At 38.7% G+C, this 2,122-nt stretch overlaps 1 protein-coding gene across 2 annotated transcripts; it reads left to right on the top strand.

The window, feature by feature from the left end:
- The first annotated feature begins 209 nt into the window (after positions 1-209).
- On the top strand, positions 210-1,418 carry ptrh2 (peptidyl-tRNA hydrolase 2). Of its 2 annotated transcripts, none has more exons than XM_083569207.1 (2): positions 210-312; positions 600-1,418. In XM_083569207.1, exons 1-2 carry the CDS (start codon positions 305-307, stop codon positions 1,120-1,122), a joined length of 531 nt encoding a protein of 176 aa, XP_083425333.1. In that variant the 5' UTR covers positions 210-304; the 3' UTR covers positions 1,123-1,418. The 2 variants fall into 2 exon arrangements, with proteins under 2 accessions (XP_083425333.1, XP_083425334.1); XM_083569208.1 differs by lacking the exon at positions 210-312 and adding an exon at positions 323-508.
- The last annotated feature ends 704 nt before the right edge of the window (positions 1,419-2,122 follow it).

Here is a 2,122-nt window from a genome sequence, read left to right as displayed (position 1 = left end):
GTAGCTCACGGTACATATTCCGCCACCTACTGGGACGGAGAACAAACGCGATTCTTTTCCGACTGATATGCATTCGACAACAGGTGGTTAAACCTATGAACAGGATGAAAACGGTCAGTACAAGTAAAGTACAATCAGACAAATAGAAATAATAAATAAATATGTAAGCATTAATAAGCTGTTTTTGAGTTTTTCTTTTAATGGAATAATATTAATATATATTAACAGGATAGACCTCCAAATCCAGTAGGGGGCATCCAATAAGAATTTTTTTTTTCTCACACGACGGCGTGTTTAGAGAGTCATGGCATGGTGAGAATTTAACATCAAAATCTTTAGTCGCCTTTTAGATTTATTTTAATCAAAACCGTGCAAAGCAACTTATAACTAACAATAACAGATTTACTGTTCGGTTTTATGAGGACTTGTGCTAGCAGTTATTCAATAGAAACTCAATTAGCAAGTTACCTGGCTAAGCTAACCAAGATAAGAATAAATTTTGGAAAATGTTAGGTTTTTTTTTTTTTTTACAGCCAAAAGATGTATTCTTTTGTATAAAAATCTGTAGCGTGATTTCTTTGCATTGTGCTACTTTTCAGGGTGGATTTGCAGGGTGGTTCCCTGGCGTTTGGTATCTTAGCAGGAGTGGGATGCGGGCTCTGCTTTGGCTGGTATTTACGAGGACGATTCTTAAAACCTGTCCGGGGAAGTAATGGATATTGCGGAGAAGCTGAAAATGGGAATCAAACAAGCGTTATGGGAGAGAGTGGTGAATTCAAGATGGTGTTAATCGTTCGCACCGACTTGAAAATGGGCAAAGGCAAAGTGGCGGCGCAGTGTTCGCACGCAGCAGTTTCTGCCTACAAGCAGGTGAAGCGGAGAAATCCCGAACTTTTGAAACAGTGGGAATACTACGGGCAACCCAAAGTGGTGTTAAAGGTACCAGATGAGGACTCTTTGCTGGAACTTTTGACCCATGCCAGGGAAGTCGGCCTGTCTATCAGTCTTATTCAGGATGCAGGAAGAACACAAATCGCTCCTGGCTCAAGAACTGTTCTTGGTGTAGGACCAGGACCAGCAGGTCTTGTGGACACAGTAACAGGTCACTTGAAGCTGTACTAAAAATAACTGAAGTATAGATTGTGTTTACTGATGTATGCAATCCTTATAATGTAATGGTATCTTGGTTCTCGATTCAAGTGACTTATGAAAATGAGTTATTTGTGTAATAAAATGCTAGACACGTTTATTTAGTATGATTTATTTTATGAAGCAAGTAAAATCAACTCTTCTTATGCATACTGTGTCTGTTTGCATGAGAGAGATGTACAAAGACACAACATGCAAAGCAGATGACATCATTAACACACACCCCTTACCCATCTATTAAATAATTTGCCTTGTACTTTCATTCAGAAGGTATTTAGACCACCTTCACTTTTTTAAAATGTTGTTATGATGCAGCCTGAAACAATTGTTCCTTTTTTTTGTCTGTCTTTAAAAAAAAAAAAAACATCTTGAAATATTACATGTATACAAGTATTCACACCTTTCAATCAGTACTTATTTGAAGCACATTTGGCAGCAATTACAGTCTTAAGTATTTGTAGGTATCATGCAACAAGCTTTCCTTTTTTTGTTTTTGATTGTGGGTTTTTTTTTTTATTTATTTACTGCCGTTCTGCACGGCAAATCCTCTAAAGCTGGGTCTGGTCGATGGACAGCCACTTTCTGGTCTTTCCAGAGATGTTTAATAATAAGGTTTATGTCAGGGCTCTTGCTGGGCCACTCTAGGACATTCACAGCCATTCCTGTGTTTAATTGGCTGTGTGCATTGCAGTGAAACAAGTTTTTTTTTTTTTAAGGATATCTCTGTACTTTGCTCCATATAGCTTTCCCTCAACCCTGACCAGTCACCAAGTCCCAACTGCAGAAAAAAACTCCCATGGCATGATGATGCCACATCATGCTTTACTTATGGGATAGATTTGGGCAGGTAATGAGTGATGCCTAATTTCCTCCAGACATAACATCTGTTTTCAATCATTGTCCCATCTCTATACAGCAGGGGTGTCAAACTCAATTGCACAGGGGGCCAAAACTCAAAGCACACTTTAGGTCA

This window comes from Silurus aristotelis (genome assembly GCF_946808225.1).
Source record: "Silurus aristotelis genome assembly, chromosome: 18".
In the NCBI taxonomy this organism is placed as follows: Eukaryota; Metazoa; Chordata; class Actinopteri; order Siluriformes; family Siluridae; genus Silurus; species Silurus aristotelis.
Note: the sequence above shows the minus strand (reverse complement) of the source record. Positions and strands in the feature narration are given on the sequence as shown.